A 23,800-nucleotide genomic window follows, 5' to 3' on the forward strand; every position below is an offset into this window, starting at 1 on the left:
AAAAAAAAGAGGTACTAGAGAACAGAAAATAGTCCATTTTTGTTGATTTACTTTTTTCAATAAATATAAAACTTGCTTCTGATTAGAGTTCCGTACCAAATTTTTGTACTGAGCAACTACATAAGTTACAACTTTGCAGAAAGTATTTTGAAATAAAGAACATGTCAACAGACCCTTAGCCATAGCAGCACTGTCATGTGACATTACAATATTTCTGCAACAGGCATGGGGGTGCGATTTCATGTGAAAGAGGCATCACATCACACAAGTAAGTGTGCACGTGATTCTGGCAGTAACGGTATTTCCAGAAAGCTGGAGCTGTCCTTGAAGGTGTTTCTTAAAGTGCAGAAACACTATCAGCACAACAACAAAAAGATAATCCAACTCTTCACCTCTTATTTCACACTTTTTAAATTAATTTCTTCGTAACAGGAGAAAATTCCATGCATCACCCTATCCTCAAGTCCCACAGACTTGGTGTCATACCTAACAACTGCCACACACCTCTAATGCTTTAAAATTGTTTTCTTTCTTCCCCTGCACTATTCCAGGTCCATATCTGTTTCCTCATTATAACTACCTGAATTCCTAGGTGGTTGCTTTCTTGAACTGCTGCAGAGTCTGGTTTTGATTCAGCTGCCTTACTCCCACCTACGCCCACCACAGCCCCCAACCATGCGTGCTTCCCTTCTTGCCTTTTCCACCTCCCTTGTCTGAATTCAGCTCTTCACACAAACCACACTCATTTTCTGCAGAAGTTCAGATTTATCAAACTTCGTTGCAGATTTCTGTTCAGCTCTGCCCTTCCAGAGTCTCACCATGTATGAGTATTTTCTTCTATTCTTCAAGTTCTCCTTTTCCTCACAGATTTTTTAATTTTCCAATTGCATAAACACTTCTGCACCTCTCCCATGCTGGCTCTAACACTTGTCATGGTTCTCCTAATCCCATATAATATACAGCTTCCTTCTTTGTCAAATCTTTCCTCAAAGTATCTTTTCCTTCAAACAACAGTGATATCTATTTAATAGTCACTGAGCAAAGTCTAAGTTATTTTTATAACTAACACTTAGAGCCCAATAAATTATTCTGAATATAAATCTACCCCTTTCTTCCTTGCACTCATTATCTCTCTCAACATTTTGTCTTGTTACAATCAATTCAGATTACACAAAACCCCACATAGCTTGCTGGGTGTTGTCACCTATTTGTTGCTACATACCTACAATGTACTAGCAAAATAAAAAAAATATGAATAATTTAAATAGCTCACGGTACTCTTGGAAAGCTATAACAGTCGCAAATCCAGTCATCATCTTTATTTTTGGGATAATACAAGTGAAATTACAATATTGGCCCAACAAATCCTTATAGGAGTTTTCCTAAACTGATTTATATTACTATAAAGCAGAAGGATTTCTTAGGATATCCAGTAGCAATCTAAGGATACGCAATCTAAGGATCTTTTCAGGAAGCTCTGGAGCCATCCTGAGGAACAGCTACACTGTTTCATCAGTTCCTTGAAGGGCCCGTTTTTCTACAACACCCTGAAATATGCTGGAACATTACTCATGTCAAACTAATTGCCTGGAAGGAAGGACATAATCAGTTTTTATCTCATTGCTGGAAAGAACTATATTGAGATCTTGCTAATATCCTGGATAAGAGGACAAGTGTGAAGAAAACTATGCTTGCTAAGGCCTCAAGCATTTCTGTAGACATTTAAAAGTTGTCCAGGTTTGCAGAACTAGTACATAATCTCCTTGGCTCTCCTGAATAATTTGATGTATATAATCTTGTGTACACCCCTTTTCAGTGTGTGGATGCCATAAGCTGTTCCATCAATTACTGAAATATTCCACATTTCTTTGTTTTAAAGTACCAGCCACTTAAACATTAAATTCTGGTTTATATGCAGGAAAGAAGGGTTTGGGGTAGGGAAAAGAGATTAATTGGGAACATCCATGATGAAATACTTGTGCAGTTCTGGGGATCGTTACTTACAGAATTAAATGACGGCCTTGAAGTACCACCACATTTTTGTGGGGCACATGTCCCAGCTCCACTCGCCTGCCCTCCAGGCTGAGAGGCCTATGGGGCAATTGGGATCAAGGGGCAACATAGTGGCAAGGGGGAAACAAAAAGTAAACTTTTCAAAGATTAAACAAGGACAGACTTTACAAATTGCCAAAGTCCAAAGTAAGAAATACCACAGCGAGAGAAAGGAGAAAAAATAAAAGACAGACAAAAAGGGAAAACAACCCCATCCTCAAATCTCGTCTCCCTCTGTATTTGTGATTGACAAACTGAAAAACAAAGAACGCTAAACAGCCTGCATTCATAAGATGCTGTTTCTACTCACTGTCACTTTGCCTGCAAAATTCTGTGCACCGATTCCTCACATTCCTGGCTCATCCTATTATACCCGCTAATGGGTGATTAAATAAAAGATTAGAGCAGCTGTTTTCAAAGTCTTTCAGAGCAGGTTCTTAAGAAAGAGATCACATTGCTGGCAGCTTCCCTAACTGCTGGAGTCACTCCATTTTGTTGCAATGTTCATGACTGCTTCTTTGGCAAGCTACAGTACGTATTCAAAACATCTGTAAATAGTAAATCAGTGATTACAAATCACCTTCATATTACCAGGAAGTTCCAGGTGGTCCATTTTGACAGTCTCTGAGCTGAGGCACACACAACACATTTGACATTACTGTTTAAAACTTTTAAACACAGAAGTATGTTATTTAGTACAGTGGTCTTTAAAATATGAAACAAAACTTCACAGCATTCTTACTCACTTTGAGTAGTATCTTAAGCCCGCATCAAGTCTTTGTGAAGTCATCTGGGCCATATTCAAAATAATGTATTAAATGTGAGCGTGGGTATCACAGTATACTTGCAGTCAGGCTGCATATGATTCTGATCGCAATTTTAGATTATGCTGGAGTTAAGTTTATCTGACTGTGAGTACATCAGTTGAAGGTCTCCACTGTGATGTTGTTCTGACCGTAAGTATTGACTTGAGCTACTACAATTACAGTTTTAAACTTTCTTGAGGCCAACTGTAAGATATACGGATGAGACACTCGAAAATTTTACTTTTGCAAGGAGCAAAAATTGTATTCTCGTGTGACAAGTCACCTTCCTCTCATGAGTCCACAGTTCAGATCACCTGTATCTGTGAAGTGGTGCAAAGCTCCTGTCTAATAACATTAATTGGCTATGTCATTTTCCAGTATCATCAGCTCGTTAGAGGGGGAAAACTACTAACCTGCATTTAATCATCATGTGCCCATACATACTGCCTGTGCAGAAAATAGCTCCCTTTTGGTTTGCCAGTTAAGGTGTAGAAAAGAGCAAACCTGTGTGAAGATGAGAGTCTCAGAGCTCCTGCTGTCCAAGCTGAGCACAAATCTGATGGACTGGAAAAGTTCTTGGATGCTGGAGCGGAACTGTTCCTCCTCCATTCCACAAGTAGCTCTGGAGTAAAGGATCCGAGATTGGACAATGAACTTGAAAAGATATTCCAAGGCCTTAAGGAGCAGGAGAGGAAGGAGATTAAGACAGAGAAAAAGAGAGAAAGACAAATAAAGGAGCTTTAAAGAGAACCAGGAAAGATTCTAGGTGCATAATGACTAAATTATTCAGCTTTAGAAAGGAGAAAGAAAAACAGGTTTTGTAAGTTACATAAATCAGTTAAGGAAGAGCTACTCATAGGCAAGTACCCATTCTCAACCAATAATCTTTGTTACTAGTATGTCCCACCAACAAAAAAGGCATGCACTTAATAGACAAATTTGCATTAAATAATTTGAAGAAAATCTTGGTGAAGATTAGAAACTTCCTATAATGTGGCACAATGACTGGAAGTGCCTGAAGAAGGGTTCTCCCATTTTCATTCAAATTTGACCTTTAATTACTTGAGTTAGCTAATCTAGATCAAGGTAAACAGGCTGTCAGTGGAACAGAAGAAGGGTTACCTGGAAAAAAGGAGGATCTACTCCTTTTCAATAGGAACACAACAGAAAGGTTCACCTTTATTTCTGGCAGCTACATGTATGAACAGAAATAAATGCAGATGCAGAAATAAAAGAGCAGCAGCACGTGAAGCCCTCTGGAAGCCCGTAACAGTAGCAAGCTGCTTTTACTTCAAGCTGTGCTAAGTTAAAGCATCTTTCTTTTATTGTCACTCACAAAACTTGGAGAGCACTCAGCAGAGGGAGAGTAACCTGCACAGAAGATGGCATTTAACACCGTTATACAATGTGTGAAAAATGCTGCAGTCCTGAAGAATTGGCAAATTGGATCTTTTTGTAGTAGCATGATAATTTGCTCTATGACATGTCTAGATTAAGTCTGAATTTGCAGCCTAAATGTCTTTAACTAAAATTCTGTAAATGGCACTATTCAGAACTCCATTTGTTTGACAGCAGTGTCAATGAAGAAAAATACATTGCTCTCTGCAGCCTTTGACAAGCTTACCGATTTACTGAAGATTCTCACAGACACTAACAGAGCAATGTAATATTCCACACAGCAACAAGGCCTTTTTCATCATTTGGTGTACACAACTGCCACACTGAAGTGTACCAAGTATCAGTCAGTTTTAGACTTCACTCCTTTCCTTAGTGCTTAACATCATACACCATTAAAGCAGGATTAAGAGAAGACATGATGCATAATTTGATGATATCCTCAAAATTCAGCACAGGAAACAAACAGGCTGGAACTTCAGTAATCAGAGTCTACACAGAAAGATTAGTAATAGTCCACTGTATTCGCTGGAAAGTATTCTCGTTCTGCTTCACTGTTTGGAAACTGAAAGTTAATTCAAATACAGATTTTGCCCTCATCAGATATTTTTGCATCCATAGGATGCCCCTCATTGAACCACCACACTGTATGCATGAATATGCAATGTTACGTCGCAAGCTTTAGGACACTACAGCTTTATGGATAGAGAATGGGAATGTGAAATTCCTCATAAAACCATAACAGATTTCAAAATGCCACTAATAATTACAGCTACTTTTTTATTTATTTTTTTTTTCAGGAACAGTGGCAACTGGTAATTTGGCAGCACATTATTTATACTTCTGTACTAAAACATCTCCCAGTGAAGCTTCCTTATACCAAAGAACTTAATCAGGAAATAACACTTTATATGTCTGGATAGTTTCTAGACAAAGGTCAATTGGTTCACAAGAGTCAGCTCTCTAAAGTTAGCATCCCTGCTGCTAACCCCAAAACCAGCAAGTCAGGTGCTTGTAGAAGCTGTTTTATAGTTTGGTACAGACAACCGTAATTCTAACCTGAAAGCTCGTAAATTTAATGTGGAGATTATGTTTTGCAATGAATCAGAGAGTTTATGTATGAAATTCTGTAATTCTTTGTTGAAAGGGAAATGGCAGGCTTTCAGAGACACTCCACAGCCTTAGCATAGACAACCTAAACTGTTGCCTAGAATGAACCCACAAAGGCAGCTAACTGGAGCTCAGTGTGTTTGCAGACATGTGGCTGAGATGGTGAAAACACAAACCAAGTCTTGTTAGCACAAATCAGCACTTGGACTAACTTGGACTCTTACTATTTAAAAAAACCCCACAGCTATGATGCATATATGTGCCTAAAGACATAGAACTGTACTGAAATAAAATCCAAGCCTCCCATTATGTCTGACATGATATAAAAATCAGTATCAAATTAAAGAAATTTTCTTAAAAACATAGTCTGTATGCATGTTCACACAATAGGTGAGCATACACAATTCACCCGTGACCAGCAGCCTAAAGACCCATGGCACACCATGCACAGAACTTCAATGGACAAATAGCATCATAACCTTGCCTCCTCTCAACCAAGCAATCCCTAAATTCTACCAGCAGTACTCCAGAAGAGATGAGAAAAGAAGAAATGTGCATGTAGATAATGTACCTCAAAGAACTTCCACCTACTACTGAGTAAACTTCCTTTCTTCTGAGTGACTGTACATATGCATGTTTACTCTGTGAACACGGGAACAGCACATCTCAGCTTGCACAGATTACCTGGTGGTTGGTTGCAATGTCCCAGGAGAATTTAAACCAGGAGACCACTATGACAAAAGCAGCATCAGTTAGAAGCTTCTATGATAATAGAGGTAAAAAACTGGATAAATTTCTGGGTTTATTCTGCAGGTCTAACAGATAAAGATTCTCTTCAGAAACACTAGTGTCACTTGAGCCTTCACAGATTATGCTCAGACAGCATTTGATGGTTTTACTGTAGCACATTCATAAATCCAGTGAACAGCTGGGGACAGTACAGCTGCACATCTGGACTCATCTGCCGTAGACATGGAGAGTCTGTTCAGTTTAAACAAAAGGCAAACAATACATGATGTTCAGAGTATGAACAGATGAAGGAATCTTGTGTAGAGCTGCTTTAAGAAAAAGCACAGATTAATTTCCTGACTCAAGGAACCCAAAGATTACTTTAGGAAAGCATCAGGAGTATATAGGATGGGTAACCTTATCATAAGCACAGTATATATAAAGAGGATTAGCTCTGAAGGTCTGAATCTCTTTCACTGTTCTAACCAAAGTGAATAAAAGCTATTTTCAGTAGTCTCTGAGTATCCACTTCACTGTTCATGAGCAGCTAATGAACTTCTTCCTGCTACTGTCCAGTGTGTTTTTTCCAGAGAACAACATACTTGCTTCAAGTGCAAGAAGCACCTACTATGAAGTTTTAAGAAAAAAATTGCAAAGGTTCAAGTAAAGGTACCACTTTGAGTCTTCAGAGAGCAAATAAAAGACCTAGGGCAAAGTTCAAGTCATCAGCAATAAAAGAAGGAGCAAGTCCCACAATCAGACTGACCAGGGTGGAACAATTATATTTACATCACCTATTTTCTGGTATTCTTAGAAAAAAGTGAGGCTGTAGAAAATGTAAATCACCAAATAGGTAATTATTTCTGAATGAGGTAATCAATAAACCCAGAGACAGACTGGTCTCAAAAGCAACAGACTAACATTTATTTAAGTTCAGGGTGAAGAAAACAATTTGGAGGAGTCCTGTGTCTCAAAAGACAGGCTGAGACTGTAATTCCAAATCTCTCATTCAGTAGCTCCCTGGCTGGCATGGGTCCGAAAATATGTTCAGAGTTTTGAAGTAGTAAGCTGGGAAGACTGACCCTTTCCCTATCACTGATTCATGTAAAGCCCCATAAGTAATGGTATGCAGTACCTTGAAGCCTCTAAAAAAGGTCTGATACACGTTCTGTGTGGTTCAGCTCCAGAACACTGTTAGGAAAATGCGACTTCTGAGGAAGAAAATGTCTTCCTTTTTCAGTGGGTTCCTCAATCTAGGCAAAAACCACCTGTGATCCTACTACTGGAAGATAACTGAAGCTGAAAGGGCATCTCCTGGAGACACTTCATAAGTCTTGCCAGGACTAGTAGGGAAAGTAAAACTGTCTGTGGAGCCACACACAGACACTTCATTACAGAGTCCTCCAGGGAGCTACGGGCAGCTGTATCTAGATGCAGCTTACATGGAACTTGTTATAGAGCATAATAAAGGAATGTGATGCCATGTGTTCTAGCACAGGTAGAGATACCCTTTCACTTACAGTTCCTCCAGGTTTTATAGAAGTTTTCTGAGACTTAAGAGCAGCCTTGAGGGAGGTAAGTAATTTTAGAAATAGTCTAGAGCATCACTTGCTAATGCCAGGTAGAAAATCAGAATCCTGTGAGATGTCTGCATACCCGTAATGAATGTACACGGGCAGTCAAGAGCCATAGAAGAGTGTAGAGACATTTCAACACCTGCTTTAGGGTACTACATGTAACAGCTAACTCATGGAAAAAGGGATAGAGAGCTATCCTGTTTTCTCAGTTGAAGAACTACTAATGCAAGGAATGTAATGAAGACATCTAAGACCACAGAAATTGCCAACAGTAGAATGCAGTATCAGTAATGACACATCAGCAATGATAATGGTTTTTGAATAAACTTGCTCTAAATGCCTGAAACAAAATCTGGAAACAAAAAAGGAAATCAATCACTTTCCAGAATGGAAGAAGATAAAGACCTTAATTTGGGCCTCCATGATGTACCTGCAAAGGTAACTGTCTGAATAAGGTGCGACAGCAGTGTCACTGGTAGAGGATGCACTGTTAGGTCTGCAGAAACTCTGTGGGTAATTATAATTCTTGTGCTTGGAAAGGGTTGGTTGGACTGCCAGGTGTTAAACTGACCTCACTCATGCAGGGAAAAGCTACTTTCCAGGCAAGCACTTGAGATTCCCAGTAAGCAAAGAAATGCCTTGGAATCCTTGAAAGAATGTACCTTATTCACAAATGGTATGTTGAATAACCAAGCTTCTGAAGGATATTTCACCATTTATATTTTTCTTATTTCTGAAGAGGACTACTATGAGGTTCAAAAAATGCAAATCACAGAGACAATATCATACATCTCTATTTGCTGCATTGCGCATAGCACTAATGACTGGTTTGAGAGGGAAGAAAACCCTCTAGAAGTCATTCCAGCTAGAGATCTTCCTCTCATTTCATAATTTTAACAGGTTTCTTTGTAATTAAAAAAAAGAAAAAAAAGGATAAGAATGGAAACAAAAAGAACAAAAAGTTGATAATTTCTTGAAAAGACATCTTTGTCCTACTTTTACCATTCCCTGTGAATCTGTGGCTGAAAAGTATTACAAAGAAGAAATTTCTAAGTATGTAGATATTTACAAAAGACCAAGTAACAACTGGTATAATGCCCTTGTATCAGGATATGGTCTTAAGAGGAGATCTTGAAAGCTGGTTGATGATGGCGATGCTGTACTTTTGAAAGGGAACAAGGATTCTCAGAAAATAAAAATTGCTTCCTCAAGAATACTGACTATATTAGATTAAAGGAAGTAAAATATCACAAGAAGAAAAAGCCATAATAAAGCCTGAAATGTATGCCAAGACACAAGCATAAATACATTTACAAGGAATAACCTCTGACTTTCCTAAGTGGTTGCCAGAAATTAAAGGAGTAGTGTATGTATGTGTGTGCTTCACCTGTGAGATGCTTCACCTATTTGTACTGACTCGAAAAATTGAGAGAAAGTGCTAATCTCTGCCACTGCTACAAGCTCTAAAAATGCCCAGACTTAAATGTTTGGGTATAGGCCTACTCAGATTACGAAGGTACAGATGAACATTCACTCAAAGAAAAATATCTTCCTGCCAAGTTTGGAATCTTGTATTTATGTACTTGACAAACTTTCTGTTTTACAATTACAGATAGTAGAACTAATACTTTATTTACACTCTGATTTTTCTGTAATACCATCAAAAATGTTCCCTTTGTTTCACACAGCCTTAGAAAGCTGTGCCTTCTTGTGAGATCGTACTTTCATCACGGAACTGTGACCCAGGTCCGGTGCAATGATAGCCCTTAGAATTTCCATGCAGTTAAAGGCTTATTTGTCTGCTGCTTAAACTACCCCAGAACTTCAACTGATAATACAACGAAGCTGTGTCACAGCCAGAAATGAAAAATATATCTTTGATGCACAGCACTATAACATTTTAAATAACTGCTTCTTGAATTGCAAGGTAGAGACCACATATATAAATGGCCAGTGTATACATATACTCCATATAAATCCACAAGTCCTCCATAGGGCTTCAAAAGGACTTAAGGAGACATAATTCTTCCATTTTTTTTTTCTGCACAAGAGTGAATTTCCCCCCTAAAATTAAAATTTTGGCAAAATATTAAAAAAAAAAAATTCTGGTTAAACAAATAAGTCAGTGTCAGACTAGTCTTGGTTTTATTTACCGCTTCCCCAGCCCTTTTGTAGTCACACATGGAACAGACACACAAATACTTTTGTTGAATACATACTCTCATTGCTTCCTGGATGTGGTCTTGGCGTACAAGCTCAGCTGAACGGTCCATGTACCACTTCAAACATCGGATCAGTTCTCTGGATATAAAAAACAGTGAAAAGGTGACAAACCTTCATCACTATTCTAAAATTAGTCAGGCAAACATTTGGTTTTAGGGAGAAATCTATAATCACTCCATTTCAGTGGTCAGTTATAGCTGCCCTAAATATTGAATTTACATGGTATGTTGATATGTTTATTTAAATTTCAAAATCAGAAAAAAATTTTTTCTACATAATTGACTTAGACCATAAGGAACACAAAGAGAACATCAAAAAGATGTTATTAACGAGATAGCTTTGATAAAGGCATGCAATACAGTTCCATGGCCAAAACTTTTTTTTTTTTAATAATAAATTCCAGATCTCATCTAAGTAAGATATTTTTAGAAACTAAGATCACAAAGAGAATACATGCGTTTATTTTCCTATGTACACAATACCATTTGGTCTAACTTAAAGAGCTGTATTAAAAACATGTTTTATTTCAGACATCAGACTACCAGAAATCATTTGTTTTGTCTGAAAGAGGTGATAATTAACACAAAGCAGAACGCTTTTTACCCTCTGAATATGACTATGCCTTCTAGTGTTGTATAGTATCTACAGGTTTTTACCTGTAATTGACAGAGTATTTTTTATATATTTTTTAAAAATTACACTACAATGTGAAAGGCTTAAGACAGTTAAAACCATTTATAAGCTGTTTTTAATAGCTTATTGCGGCCAAAGATAGAATATGCTCAAATATACAAAAGAAATGGTATAAAAAGAAAGGAAAAGAAAACTCTGAATGATAACTTACTGTTTTCAAAAATCTTATTCTCTGATAAAAAAAAAGAATACTAAAAAATAAGGCAGAATCTTCAAAGTGTCAGTGAAATGAAGTTTCTGATCTAGTGAAATGATACATTTACTGTAATCAAATAGAACATCATCATATGTAAATACCTGTCTACTTTAGAAGAGAAAATTACAATTAGTTCTGTAAGCTTTCACACAAGTCTTATATCCTATCCTTAAGACAAGAAATGTACATGCTCTTGGTAGCTCATTAGTATAGACTGATAATGAGTTGTTTCTGAGTGACAGATCTCTTCAGTTAATAAAAAGAAAGTAAGATTTGCCAGTTCAGAAAGGCAAGACAAAGTCCAAAGTCTGCTCATTCTTCACCACAGGTGACATTCAGCAGCTTTTCTCTGTTCTGGAAAGCTTTCGTCTGAGTAGTTCTAATTTTGAAACCACTGCTAACACGAAGGTTATGATTCTGACTGTGACATTATTCAAAAGCTTGCTAATGCCATCTCTTGAAGTGATGGATAAACAAAACCTACTTGTAAGCCAGTGCTCCCGCAAAGTGCTTCTGAATGTAAGTGTCCATCACAGGTCGAAAATGAAAATACTTGCTGTCACGCAGCAGATTTATGATGAATACCTGTGAGAAATGGAAAAGTGAACCCATACTAAAGGAAATTGCTCATTGTTGCTAGGTTTCTGTAAACAACTTATACAAGCTAAGGAACAATGAAATACGCCCGTTTCTTTAAGTAGTCAGTAGTTGTGTTATTAGATGTTACTGTTTGCTTCTCCCAAGTGATAGCAAATACTGCTGTCCTTGGACCTGTTGATGCTATCACTGTCCACCTTACCCAAGTTTATTACAGAAAATATTTCATATTTCATGGAAGAAAAATACTAGCAACATGTTAATAAGGAACTTAAAGCTCATTGACTGAGATAAAGAAAAGTAACAATTCAGCAACTTACCAAAGACTGAAAGACCAAGAGACCATACTTTTCTGTGTTGTCATCCAAAACTACAAACAATGTGTCGAGAATATCTTGTAGGAACTAAAATGACACGAATAAAGAAAAAAATTTCTATTTCAGTTGTATTCAAAAGAAGGTTATTTCCCTCCTTTAATTATTTCATACATGTTGGTATCTCTGTGAATCACTTGCCAAGGACAAACCACTTCATGTTCATCCACATGATGAGACAGATTTTAAGTTAGTTTTACTAAGAAGAATTTTTCTCTTTACAACGAGTATTTCTAAACAAAAATGACAGAAAAACAAAAAATAAGAAATATGTACTGTATGTCTGATTTGTAAATATAACTGCATGTTCCTTTCACTGTAAGCTGTCTAAAAGTGCTGCCTATCAACAGTGGCAAACCAACTAACTTTCATTCTCACGTCATGACAGTTTTCAGATACTGTTCATCATCAAATATAAGACTTGGAAGCACATTAACTGGTGCTCCAAATTATGTTTAATATTGAAAACTTTTGTTATGTGACAGAAAGTAAAACTTTTGTAACAAGCATTAATGGGTCAAATTACGTATTGCCAATTGTTTCTTTCATCCATAACACTGCGGTTTGCTGAATGCTGACAATTCAGTGATTTTCTTTCCCGAAAGCATGGTCCTCAGAAAAGATGACCGTGAAGAAGAATTCTGAAAATCAAGTCAACTGCACATTGTCTCATGATTTTTTAATCTATTCTAATTAAATTTCTGATGTGGAATAAAATTTATTTTTTTCTAAATTATTGCATTCTGTTCTTCATATCCCAATGTCAAATGGCAGCTGTTTTAGGGAGGGAATCAATTCCTTCTCCCCTTGGAATAATTTAATCCATATCTTTTTACGCTGTTTTCTATAAAAACCAGATACTTGTACTGCCCTGCAAACAAAGTGTACAAGACATGACATTCTTGAAGAATTCCAACATAAACGGCATATTGTCCTCTTCTGTTTCTGTTATGAAGTTATCATGAAGATTAACATTCAAGATATGGCAATATTCGAATGAGTTACAGTGAAGTAACTTTAATGATAAACTACTAATTAAGTGATAGGGTTTCTCTTTGGTTGTCCGCTGTTACAAATTATCCCCCCTTTTATGTCTAGATTTATAGAAATAAATTTTAGGAAGAGTTCTCAGCGCACCTAAAATTATCAGAGGGATATCTGGAAAGCACTGCTTTTTTTTTTTTTTTTTTTTTGCTGAGACCACAAGTATTCAAAGGCATTTTGAAGTTCCTTTGAAGAAAGTTCAAGCCACACAAAGGATTGGCATGTAGAACAACAGTGGTTACAAAACATGATGGAATTATCAGATAGGAGGCAGATTACTGATAGGTTAGAAATGTTAGAGAGCAACCGGTGCTCTGGGCAACAGCTCCACTTCACAGTGCTGGGACAGGAAAACGGGTTTACAGGATAGTTCATTGGCCATTTAGCAAAACTTAACTGTCAAGGTTTCACATTTCTTTATCTTCTACACAGAAGTCTGGAACATATTTGCAAAATAGAAACACATATCAGCTCTACTAGCTGTTTGAAAAGGCCAAGTTTTCTGAGTCAGCTCTGTTTTCTGCCGAAGACTGTTATTTCATGTAGTACCTTAACAATTTCCTCTCCACTGACATGTCTCAGTCTTCCTAGAATATCCATCACACGATCCGGGTAAGCTTTCCATTTCAGTAGGGCGAGTAAATCCACTGCAGAACAGTAAGAGAAAGAGCTAGAATCCATACGCAGAGGGAAGAATGGCAACCCCAGAGTCACCAGAGATTCATTACCATGTTACACTTCTGCTCTTGTTGCAATTCGCACTTCTCAGGGAAAAAAATAGATAAATCAGGGAAAACAAGAAGGAAAACACAGAGTAAGTCCAATACTACCAACAAAGGAATGAATGGAGGAATGGTAAAGTATTTTAAAAGAGTAAATGCTGCATTTCTCCCTGTGTGACTTGACACTGCACTGTGGACAATCCACTTTTGTCTTCCCATGCTTCAGGGTCATTGCCATAACGCATTTTTATTTACTTATTAACGTTGTAAAAGCTGAACAAAACAAACTTTGGATCATGTAGAACTGCCAACATTGAATTTTTTGTCCTTCAATCATTTACTGAAAATTAACTTTGCTTTAACATATTACCCTTCTCTTGCACTTACATTAATGACTGTAATTTATCTGTCATCTGTCAATATCCTTATTTCTTCAAAAACACCAGTTTCTGCTAATTTCAATATTGTTAATAAAAAAAAAAAAGCATACATATAATGAAATCATAACAAAGGAGTATTTTAGTAAAATAAACAGAGCACAGCATGTCCATCTTATCTCTCCTTTTCCTAATCCCTGTTGCTGTGGACAGTTTTGAAGGATCAGCTACTTACCGTTCTGGGTCAGTTTGGTAGATGAAAGCTGTGTGGAGACTGAAAAGGTCTCTTTGGTGCTGCGTTGGAAAATGAGGCTGGAAGGGATGTTGGGGCAGCCATTGTAGTCCTCTTTGCAGCAAGGCAGCCCCAGGTACAGTGCGTGGTTGTTAAATGTGCTGTTCTCATCACACTGCAGGTACAGGACAAGAAATGGAATTGTACCTAGTCTATCTCATTCCACATACTCACACCCTGACAGCAATTGCCTAACATTATTTTTATTGATCTTTTGGGTACACAAAATCACTTCTAATAAAAAGCTTCAGGGCCTGAACATATGCAAAACAGATTCATCTCTAGAAAATGTGGTCTCCCAACCACTGACTAGAAATTATCACAACCTTCCAAACTGTACAACTTATTGCTGCTGTCTGAAAAATCATACTGAAGAAACAAACCAAGGTGAATCAGTAGGAAGAAGAAAATCCTAAACAACACCCACCGAGCCCCTTGCTGCAGGGTTGCCAAGTTGCAGCACTGTAACATGATGCATCTGAAGTACAGCATAATTTCTTAACACAAAGGTATAGAGTAATGCCATAGGCTAGTAAAACTGCTGAATGCTCATAAACACTAGTATGTTTGAAATCAAAATGGATAGGATTAATAGACAGTAAATCATCATTATCTGAAGTGAAAAGGTAAGCTGTACTTGGAATAGAGGGCTGTATTCATACCTAGTCATGTGATTTTGACTTTATAAAATTCAGAAACTACTATTCATCTGTTCCTCACATACTTCTAATGAGGGGGAAAAAAAGATAATGTAATGACCGTTACTTATTTAAACTGAAGTAGAGACAAATAGATGAAAAGTCTGCAGAGAAGAATTGGTACCTTATAAACATAAAGCTCATGGATATCATCTGACAAGGTAGTGCCATCATCTCTCATCAACGGAGTGAACGCAAAACCAAAGAGCTTCTTTTCTCCCTTGTCTTTTGCTGTAGCAAAAGACAGAAATAAGCAATCATATTCGTACATATTCTGTCCATCCATATATACCACAAGGTTATTCACTAACTTTTCTGCATGCCTAACGAAGAGCATGCAGGTTACATAAGAAGCAACATAATATACTATGTCTAATTCTATGAAAATGATTAACAGGCCTCAAAACAAACACAAACATGCCAAACATAGTAAAATATAAAATATAGACGCTGTAAAGAAAACATTCTACAGGGAAAGAAAGCAAAAGAACATCAAGGAAGAACATCTGCAAAAAGTTTTGCCTGGCACTGGTTGTTCATGACGTTTTTAATCTGCTCCTTAATAAATGTAGAAAGAGTCTAATTAGCAGTGCACCTTCACTGCATTTTAGGTTGGCACCCCTTTCCTGCTTTCCACCCAGTAACAGCCACATCCAAATATAATTTTACAATGGAAACATCTCAGCTTTTTTAGATTTCTCTTGGTTATGTTTGGCACTCACTGGAGCAATGTCTGAACTCAAACCGGAGGTGAGACCCACGGAACCTGTCTATAGGGATGGGCAACTTGATGATTTCCCCCCATCGAGGGCTGTTGTTGTGGTAAAGGACAAAAGAGTGGTATGCACTCCTGCTTGGCTCTCCTGAGCCCAGGCTGATGCAGTCCTGGAACAAAAGAGAACGATTTAAAAGACATCACATCACTACAGATGAGTCATTTTATTACACAGTGATAAGCTTTATATAATCCATATCTTTCTGTGGACATAAAGGACAAGACAGAAGCAGAAACTCAGACACAATGAAATCTGAAATTTTTAAAGAGATCTTTAAACTGTGTTTTGGGTCAAAAGATAAGCTAGAAGACCTATAATACTGGATGAATATCAATATCTTAAGTTATTATTTAAATTATTATTTAGGCTAAATTTTCTATCAAGCACAGAATAGATATAATAAACATGTAACTCTAAATATATAAAGATTAGTCAAAAAAGAAAAAAAAAAAAAGACCTAATAGGACTATCACTTGCAATTTTTCTGAAAGTATCATTTAATCAGAATTCTGCTTCGGTATCTCAGTTCTCAGTTCAGAAGTGATACCTGAACTTTTGAAGCTCTTAAAATTGTTGTTCTTTTGAAACTACAATCACCCTGCCGCACTGAGTATTCCAGAGAATTCTTATCATGTTACTTCATTAGTGGTAAGCAAAGAATTTCTGTTGAATAGTCATCACCTAAAAATACAATGGGATCTAAATTTCTCTTTTTAGATACAAAAAGCTCAGAGATCTTGACCAATCTATGTATTCTCAAAACACAGATGAAGAACAACATTAATTGGTATTGTTCAGGAAATACAGAAATCCTTAGTCAAAGCACGAGCAAAGGAGGGCAGGAGAAATATTGTAGTCCTGAAATAAGGACAGTAAAAGTTATTTTGTAATGAAGTCAGAGGAAGCACATTTTTTTATAAGTACTAACCCATGTTCTAGAACCTAGCACTTACAAAGTGATCCAAAAGGTACGACATCTTTTAAAACCATGCAGAAAAAAAGGCACCTTAAGAGATGCTTCACTTTTAGCATCTCTAAGGATAATGAATCCAGGAATAGACAGAGGCTAAGCAGAACCAGAATGACACTTGCAATATAAATTCTGACGTAAAAACACCCCACATGGAATAGTATCATGAGAAGAACAACTACTGGTCATTTCCCCAAGGGATCTCTAAATTCTGTCCAAAGAAAATACTGACAATATTGATTTGATTTTTTCATCTGTAATCATAGGCCTATTAAGACAAGCATATTCCATCAAACAGACCCAGCCAGTTCGGCCTGTGGTAATATTCTTCTGGCTTCGAAAAAGTTAAGAATTTGAGAAGGAGCCCAAAAAATAAAGCAAAGTTCTCTAGAATTTTGGGATTCAATGCAAGAAGAGCCTCCTTGGACAGAGATTCATTGCAAAGGCTCTAAACCAGACAGAGTGACTGTAGCATATACTCACAAAACTCAGTCCTCTCAAGTAAGTCTTAGTAACCATATAGTACGTGCCACAATCCCAGCATAAAAGTGATTTTTTAAATACAGCAACAAGAATTAACTGCTGCAGATATTAACAGGATGGAGTGAGAGTGGTGGTGGCACTATTAAAACAACAGAATGCCTGCAATATTATAAATTATATTTTATAATGAGTAACTTGCTGAGCTTCAACATAGCAATTCTGAAACCTCATTCTGCGTTAGGTTCTGAGGAGAAAGTAAAACAGTATTTTATTTCTTCTATAAGGTACAGTAAAATTTCAAATTTTAATGTGAACCTTTTTCTGTTGCCTGAAAAAATTACCTGCCTTGGCAGACAAATGGTCAGTCTTTTTTATGTTTTCATGCTATAAACTTTAAATAAATTAATAGGTGAAGAGTCTTTCCTGCTGGTTGTTACTTAGTTTCCATGTGTTTACGCTACAATCTATAGTCTAAGGGAGGGAGACTTGTTTAATCTTCAATTCTGAATTGTGATCTGCAAAATATAAACATGAATCTAGTCTCCTTATACTTAGTTACCATGAGACTCAAATATGTAGGTGAGTTAGAGGGCAGAGTCAAGTAAGTGAAGCTAAACTAGAAAAAGTATCAGGTAATAATTTTATCGTTTAAAGTATGCCTTGCAATTAATAAGACATTCCTGCTACTGGAACAGAAGGAAGAGTGAGAGAGAAATGTGTCAAGGTTTTTTATTTTTCAGACCATATTGAAAGATACTAACAATTGAGTAAAAACATTTTGAAGAAGAATTACTAATTCTCATTTTGAACAGCACTGTGTTTTGGGAATAATTTCACTGCTTTCAAAAGGACTATTTCTGGACCAAGAGATAATCAACAGCAATAAGGATTTGAGACATAAAGAATATTCTCATTAACGCTGCATAAGGTTTTGCTGAAGTCTTCACAAAGGCATAATTCAGATTTAGATTGTGCTGCTGGTCAGGAAAAGTTTAGAGATTTTATTCTAATATCAGATGAAAATTGTGTGGCAATTTCCCTATTGTACCACGTAACTCAGCATACACTTTCTCGTTTGGCAGTCTCTGCTTTGGAAAGGCCATAGGTCAGGAACAGTAAAGGGTATTTCAACCATGAACAGTAGTGCTTTGAGGTCAGTGATTGAACTTTCAGTGTTCTGCCTACACTATTGTAAGCTTAAATTGGAGTTTTTTATTAGCTTCTCTATCACCTACAGAAAGTTATTAAATTAATGTAATAATTAGGCAAATGAAATAAAAGAAAAAATAGCTACACTTGACTGAAAGCAACCTTGGGTCACACAAGTGATCATTTAGGGGACAGGGGACCCAAACAAAGCAATTCCCTCCATCAGTACTGCACCAAGCCATATCCAACACACACCTTATTCTTAGCATCTATAACTAAAAGGTTACTAGACTCCTCTTGTTGCAGTTTTCAATATTTTCTTTCAGTTTATTTTGAATCACTGAAGTCAAAGTCCTGATCTAGCAGCCTTTTTCCATCTGGTTCATTTAGGAATTAAATTATATTCTGTCTTTGGAGGAAACTAGCTTCCTCCTAAGAGAAAATGGCAGGTCATTACCCACTGCTCTAGGTGTCCATCTTGAAGATTATATAAACCAGGTAGTTACAGTGAAAAATAAACCATCTAGGGTTTAAAACTAAATTCTTAATACAAAAGGTGAAACAGTATCCATTTAGTGGCATACTAAAATAACCCAGACTAAGAGATCTGTGTTAAGTTTTAGACAAATGGATATCTAGGCTTCCCAAAACCCACTGCACAGGTGGGAAGGTTATAACTGATGGAGCTCTTTGTTTTCAGGGATTTTCACCTGAAACATGGGAAGATTTTGAGCACAAATTTTGCCTGAATTTTGTAACCAAAATCTGCCTTCTGAAAGTTGAGACAATTGGAAATCTATGGTTTAAGGAGCTGAATCCTTATCATTTTCAGTGCAGTTCTATAGACTTAGAGCAGTCATATACACTTAATAGGGTCAACTGTCTTTGAGAAGGACATTGCCATTGAATGATGAGATAAACCGCTAAGTTAAAAGTAACTCCAGACGCCTGTCTCATTTGCTTTAACTTTGGTAGATGAATTTGCAGAATTTTTAAATCATGTAGAAACTATGGCAGTGACTAAACCAGAGGAGACGTGATTAGACTGCAAGCTCAGTTCTAAGTAGTTGCTTCTTATGTGCATGTGATTATTCCCTAAAATTGTCATTTAGCACTTTTGAACTATGTCTCTATATTCAGTTAACCTGATATTGCATCTTATATGCTATTTTTCTAGTTATGTTCTGCAATTAAGAGAGAACACAAATGTACCTAAGTAGGGAGAGGGGGTTCAAATTAAAGGGAAGGAAAGTTCAACTTCTGTTGTGCTTGATGGCCCATTTACTTACTTTTCAGCAGATACACCAGCTTATACCTTTGAGTATTTTCAACTCAAAGTTGAAAATTGAGCATTGAGGATATGTAGAAAAATTCTAGTGTCTGCATGCTTGAAATGCAATGGATCTTAGATGCCATTAGACATCATGAACCAAAGATCTCCCTGATGTAAACAAAGTATCCTTGTTGCTTTGACTGCAAATATACAGAGGAGCAATAACAAAAACTCATATAAAGGTTTTCTTTTAAACATGTGGTTTAAATTTAGAAACCACAGAAGATTCTTTCTGTGTAAAGTCTCTCCTTTATGACAAATGTTCACCTGATTTTTCTTCTAATCGGTTTGACCACCTTTTTCATTTCTTTCTTTGTACCATCTCTGTTCCACTATCCTTGAAGTACTGTTACAGTAGTAATAACAGGCAAGGGTAAGAAAAAGACAATTTAGTATCTGTGAATGACCATTCCAACCAAAACCACATAAGTTAAGAATTACAATGTCTAGAAATTATATGGCTTTTACAGTGAATCATTTGCCACAGTTACAGTATAATTAGCTACCATTATGTATGCTAGCATTTGAAGATGCTGATATTGCAGTTTGGAAGGTAAAGACCTACGTTGGTCTTTGGCAGACTGCTGTGAAATAAAGTAATGATTAAAAATATGTCACTCAATTTGAAAGGTATGCTTAATGCAATTAAACAGAAAAGGATTGTGATCTTCCTGCAACAGCTATGATCACAAACCAGTTCCTTACAAGAGATATACTTAACCATTAATGAAATCACAAGCAATTGCTGTAATAAAGGAAAAGTTCTCCTTTTGATTAAAAAAACCCAGACTGTGGCAACGAGTTTGGTAGACAAGCACTTTGGTGTTTAGACTCTTATACAATAACGGCTACAAAGGCCATTTTATTGCAGTGGAAGTTAAAAAAAAAGGCAGGGAGAAATTATGACTAATACATTTTAATGGAGCCATTTTTCCATTTCTGATAGATGTTTGTGTTGAAATACTTTTCGGTTTACTCCTGTATCCTCACGTCCTACCACCCTCCCACAAAGGTGACTTATCTACCTTCATATCTTCAATAATACTAAAAGCAACAACAAAGAAAGGAAGGAAAACATTAAACATCACCATCCACAGCTTGAATGGAGCCACCCCAGGGTGAATGTGAAGATCTTGAAATAAGGCTACTCAAAATTATTTTCCAAAACTACATTCAGTACCATAACTCCAATAACTCAGATTTAAAAGTCTCTCTTGATATCACATTTCATCATGTATGACACACATTATTTAGATTTGTCATATACTCTTCAGTTCTTTCTGACTACAGTTACTTTAAATCTTCTTTCTACTATACCACTGACACGACATTTTGAAATTACATAAGCTTTTCAGTTTATGAATATTTTCTCCAAGTCACCTATTCTCATATAGGGGAAGCACTCCAAATTCTTTCAAATTTATAGCTGACTGCTTCCTTCATTATAACATACGGTTTAAAAATTTAGCCAGAAAAAAAGAGCTCATTTTAGTTTAGCACTTCCTTTGCATCAGAGACAGCAAAACAAAAGAACACATCCACGGAGCAAGCAGTTGGCAACTGAGGCTCAAAGAGTAAGTAAGCACTTACCTTCAGGATTTCTCCATCTGCATAAAGCACATACATGGTCACTTCAATGTTTTTCTGCACACTTTTCCCACCTCTTTCAAAGTCTCCCTTTTCTAATGTCAGGTATAAGTCATTGCGTATATCACCTACAGTAGAAGAGTGGAGTCACAGGCTTAAATTCAACATGAAAGACTCAGTGCCTGTCTTTTGCAGAATCTTTTGATTCTGCAAATTGTTTTCTGTGTTCTGCAAGACTATGGCTGATGCCCAAATCATTCCAAGCAGCAAGTTAATTGTTAATAAAGATGAAAATTTTCACATCAGTGCATAAACCCAGACCATTGTTAGTAATGCCTTTATTACATGTGAACTCAGAGTCAATACTTGCTTTTATTGTGTAAGCAGGGAAGGGAAAAAAGGCCTTCTGCTACTCTATCTAGCTAGCTGATTTGGAAGTATCGGGCTAAGCCTGACAAAACATCATTAACATCAGACTTCTTATTTCTAATATATTTTAAGAAAAGTAAGTATTTTTGTGATGATCAGCAGAAAATTATGTTTAGTTAGCTCTTCAAGTATTTTCTATATTTTCAATAATTTCTTTTTATCATAACAACAAAATAAAAGCAGCCTTTTTGGAAACCTGATGGTAATTCAGTTCAGATGGATTAAGAAGGAATTATAAATTTTTTTTTTGCTAGATTTCTGGCTAGCCTTTGGTATCCATATGCATGGATATAAGAAAGCGGGCAGTATGGACACTTGCCAATTTCTCACTACCTCATTTTCAAGAGCTCTCAGAGCAAATGACTGTATTCAGAAATAGAAATGCTAGCATCTATCTCAGCATCTTGTTATCCTGAATTTCACAGATTCTAGCTCACTTTTTTTTTTTTTAGATTCTGATTTGGGAAACTCTGCTTGCAAAACCAATGCAGTCAACTGTAATGCATGCGCCAAAAGGATAGCAGGTAGCACCTATTTTTCTGTAAGACTTAGTTACTGTCACCATTTCATGATGGTTCACTTACCACTTCTTTTTATTTACTTGCCAGAAATGCAAACATACGGAAAAGCACTATATAAAATACAAAAAATTAAAATAAAAAATTAAACCCTTTTAAGGCAAGTATTTTGTTAAGCCGCCTCAAGAGACTAAATAATGAAGTAATGGAATGGTTATCCAGCAAAGCAGAGACTCCTTGAATGTCTGATTTCTTCCACTTGGAGAAGCTTGATGCAGTTAAATCTGTTTATTAATCAGAAGCACAATGAAATAGGCAGCATTTGCTTTCAGGCAGTGAGGGATATCCTTTTGTGTTTGTCAAAGAAGCACTTCAAATTCTTCTTGAAGTCTATAACCCCACAGAATTTGTTTCTTAATCTACTGTAGGGACAAACAATAGAAGCATTCAGGCCTGCCTTTACTTTCATTTTTATTTCTGGAGATAAGTACAACTTTTTAAGCATGGAAAATACAGCTCTGTGGCTGACATTCAGTGCTTTCTGCTAGGAACTCTCTATGAATGGGAATCTGTATGCAAAATGTCCTCCTTTTTCCATCAGCCTCACTCTCACTGTGGATTCACACAGAGCTGACTGCTGGAAACGCCTCACAGTTAGAGGTCTGAAAATGCTGTGGTTCATTAACGGGAAAAAGATGACAGCAAGAGGCTGGTGAAAGACCTCAAATATTTGATCTGTTTTTTCTCGTCAAAGACTAGTCATCAAATGCAACACTCCACAGTCCACAACAACAGAGAAAATTATCTGTGCATTTCTCTTGCTGTTCAAAATCAAGCTAAGCTACCTATATGTTGACTACAGGAATATCAAGGAAATAGAAAACTCTTCACAACAAAGAATTTAACCAGGGACTTTTGTTTTGAAAATCCTGCTGCTTAACAGACTCCATCCTTTTTTTTTAGCATTTTGCACAATAAGGAAAAAAGTTTCAATTTGTATGCTATAACTTAATAGAAATGAATTGTAATCACTATAATTAGCATTTTTGAACTTCCTATTTATGACGTCTTTTCTAGAAGATAGTCTGGCTACACAAAGTTCAATGTCGTATTGTAAATCATTTTCCAATCTAAATTAAAGGCAGCATTTGTTTATATAGAGCATCGTATCTTCCATTAAGCTTAACAGGAGGGATATGACTGCACTAATTAAAAAAAATGCCTTTGGGGTGGGGGGGTAGAGAAGCCTAAAAACCAGTGGATTTGCATCAAGATGAAGTAAAAAAAAGAAGGGAAAAAGTAGTTTAGCGAAGTACAATGGTGTACCTTCTCTTGTAAAAATACTGTCTACTGAATCTTAAAAAAAGTTAGAAAAGGTCATTACATATAGTAAAAATAGGAAAATAAATGTATCTAGAAAAGACTAAAAGCATTTAACTATCAGGTATGGAGCCCATCAGTTTCTTGAAAATATGGAGTTAAAAATACAAACTCAAACACTTGCGTTTATTTCAGCAAAAACAACTTTGCTAGGAAGAAGTATCTCCTTTTCGCAACATATTAGTTAACCACATCTCTTGCCGAGTCCTCACAAGCCTTTTTTTTTTCTCCAACTGCTGTTATTTTTGAGGGCTTTGAGCTCAGATGAACTCAGATGGGTTGCACGTAGA

The 23,800-nt window shown here is 36.5% G+C and overlaps 1 protein-coding gene across 15 annotated transcripts in view; it reads right to left on the minus strand.

Annotated features, from left to right (window-relative positions):
* Positions 1 to 23,800, minus strand: part of DOCK3 (dedicator of cytokinesis 3) — a 221,282-nt gene that overhangs the window by 57,305 nt on the left and 140,177 nt on the right. For 10 of the 15 annotated variants that reach the window (XM_042799352.1, XM_042799355.1, XM_042799354.1 and 7 more), the window contains 10 exons: positions 21,187 to 21,311; positions 15,608 to 15,770; positions 15,010 to 15,116; positions 14,131 to 14,302; positions 13,346 to 13,443; positions 11,699 to 11,782; positions 11,266 to 11,366; positions 9,889 to 9,970; positions 3,363 to 3,533; positions 2,005 to 2,091 (listed from right to left, as the gene is read on the minus strand). In XM_042799352.1, coding sequence (XP_042655286.1) covers positions 2,005 to 2,091; positions 3,363 to 3,533; positions 9,889 to 9,970; positions 11,266 to 11,366; positions 11,699 to 11,782; positions 13,346 to 13,443; positions 14,131 to 14,302; positions 15,010 to 15,116; positions 15,608 to 15,770; positions 21,187 to 21,311 — 1,190 coding nt within the window. The remainder of the gene's footprint in view (positions 1 to 2,004; positions 2,092 to 3,362; positions 3,534 to 9,888; positions 9,971 to 11,265; positions 11,367 to 11,698; positions 11,783 to 13,345; positions 13,444 to 14,130; positions 14,303 to 15,009; positions 15,117 to 15,607; positions 15,771 to 21,186; positions 21,312 to 23,800) is intronic. The other 5 variants (XM_042799365.1, XM_042799360.1, XM_042799358.1 and 2 more) reach the window with 1 other exon arrangement.

The sequence above is a fragment of the Tyto alba genome, unplaced genomic scaffold, assembly GCF_018691265.1.
Source record: "Tyto alba isolate M040663 unplaced genomic scaffold, T.alba_DEE_v4.0 Super-Scaffold_3, whole genome shotgun sequence".
NCBI lineage: Eukaryota > Metazoa > Chordata > Aves > Strigiformes > Tytonidae > Tyto > Tyto alba.